This window comes from Nerophis lumbriciformis, linkage group LG07, assembly GCF_033978685.3.
Source record: "Nerophis lumbriciformis linkage group LG07, RoL_Nlum_v2.1, whole genome shotgun sequence".
NCBI classification, from domain to species: Eukaryota; Metazoa; Chordata; class Actinopteri; order Syngnathiformes; family Syngnathidae; genus Nerophis; species Nerophis lumbriciformis.
Window position 1 is genome coordinate 915,001 of NC_084554.2, and position 1,634 is coordinate 916,634.

At 41.7% G+C, this 1,634-nt stretch overlaps 1 protein-coding gene across 1 annotated transcript in view; it reads left to right on the forward strand.

The window, feature by feature from the left end:
* Positions 1 to 843, forward strand: part of LOC133609905 (dual specificity calcium/calmodulin-dependent 3',5'-cyclic nucleotide phosphodiesterase 1C-like) — a 72,950-nt gene extending 72,107 nt beyond the window's left edge. Inside the window, exons 16-18 of the mRNA XM_061965957.1 lie at positions 88 to 208; positions 264 to 415; positions 659 to 843. Coding sequence (XP_061821941.1) covers positions 88 to 208; positions 264 to 415; positions 659 to 816 — 431 coding nt within the window. The 3' untranslated portion in view covers positions 817 to 843. The remainder of the gene's footprint in view (positions 1 to 87; positions 209 to 263; positions 416 to 658) is intronic.
* The last annotated feature ends 791 nt before the right edge of the window (positions 844 to 1,634 follow it).

Genomic DNA, 1,634 nt, shown 5'->3' on the forward strand with positions numbered 1-1,634 from the left:
GAACATTTAGTTTTGGTAGATCACCAAGTCTGTCTGCTTGAACTTCTAGTAACTTTCCATTTGAGACATTTGGTTGGTGTCCTGCAGGCTTCATCGACTTCATCGTTGAGCCCACCTTCAGCGTGCTGAGCGACATGATCGAGAGCATCGTCACGCCGCTCATCCAAGACGCCGCTCGCTCGGGATTGGCCGACATCCGGCGCTACAGGTGGGCCTTTGGTCTGTTGCCGCACCACGGTGCTCACTCTGTCCTGGCTCTACAGCGTCGGCGATGACACCAAATGGTCTGGCGGGAAAAGTGCGCTCTCAGACAACAGCTGCCGCCTGACCAAGGTCGACTTCAGGAGCTTCAAGGTCACCTGGAACATGCAGATCCATGGCAACCGAGAGGCTTGGAAGATGCGGGCAGACGCAGGTGGCAAAATACTTTCTAGTACCTCATATCACTGCAGGACAAATACTCACTAGTAAGGTTGTAAATACTCTATAGACTAGACTAACCCATGTGGTTCCTGTGGCTGTGAAGTGAACACTAGTAAGGTTGTAAATAGTGTATAGAGTAGACTAACCCATGTGGTTCCTGTGGCTGTGAACACATTAGTGTAGTGAGTAAATAGCATAGTGACTATGTGGTGTGATTGTGTGTTGTCATTGTCAGAGCCTGAAGAAGACATCCATCCAGTGCGTATCTACAAAGAACCAAGTTACTGCATCAGATACTACAGGTCAAAGGTCACCAAGACTCAGGCCATCCATGCAAGAGAAAAAGCCAAAAGACTGCAGAGTATTTCTCTGCGCCATAGAAAGACTTCCTAAGGTAGGGAATATAATACATATCTAGTACCATATGACAGTACTGCATGTCTAGTACCATATACCATATCTATACCATATCTATAACAGTACTGCATATCTAGTGTATCTACCATATATCTAGTGTATATACCATATATCTAGTGTATGTCTAGTGCATATTTAACACATATATACTGCATAATTATCTAAAGTTGTTTTAGTGTATATTATATATATATATACATACATACACTATATATACAATTATTATACACTATATATACACAGTAACTATACAGTATATATACTGTAACTATACAGCAGATACATGGTACATACATACATACATATATATATATATATATATATATATATATATATATATATATATATATATATATATATATATATATATATATATATATTTAGAAGCGCATATGCCAAATTTTCAAAGAGAACGGCCTACGGATCACGATTGAAGCCAACGAGCAAACCGTCAACTTCCTTGACGTCACTTTCAACCTGAGAAATAACAGCTACCAACCATTCACGAAACCCAACACAACACTCCAATACGTGCACCATGACAGCAACCACCCACCCACCACCACGAAAAGAATACCTACCGGAATCAATAAAAGGCTATCGATGCTGTCATCTAGCAAAGCCGAATTTGACCGAGCAACCCCCCCGTACCAAAAAGCCCTTGATGAAAGCGGATACAATTTCACCCTCACCTATGAACCCACGCCAGGAAACCAGCCAAAAAAGAACAGAAAACGAAACGACATCATCTGGTACAACCCCCCATACAGCAAAAACGTCTCAACGAACATTGG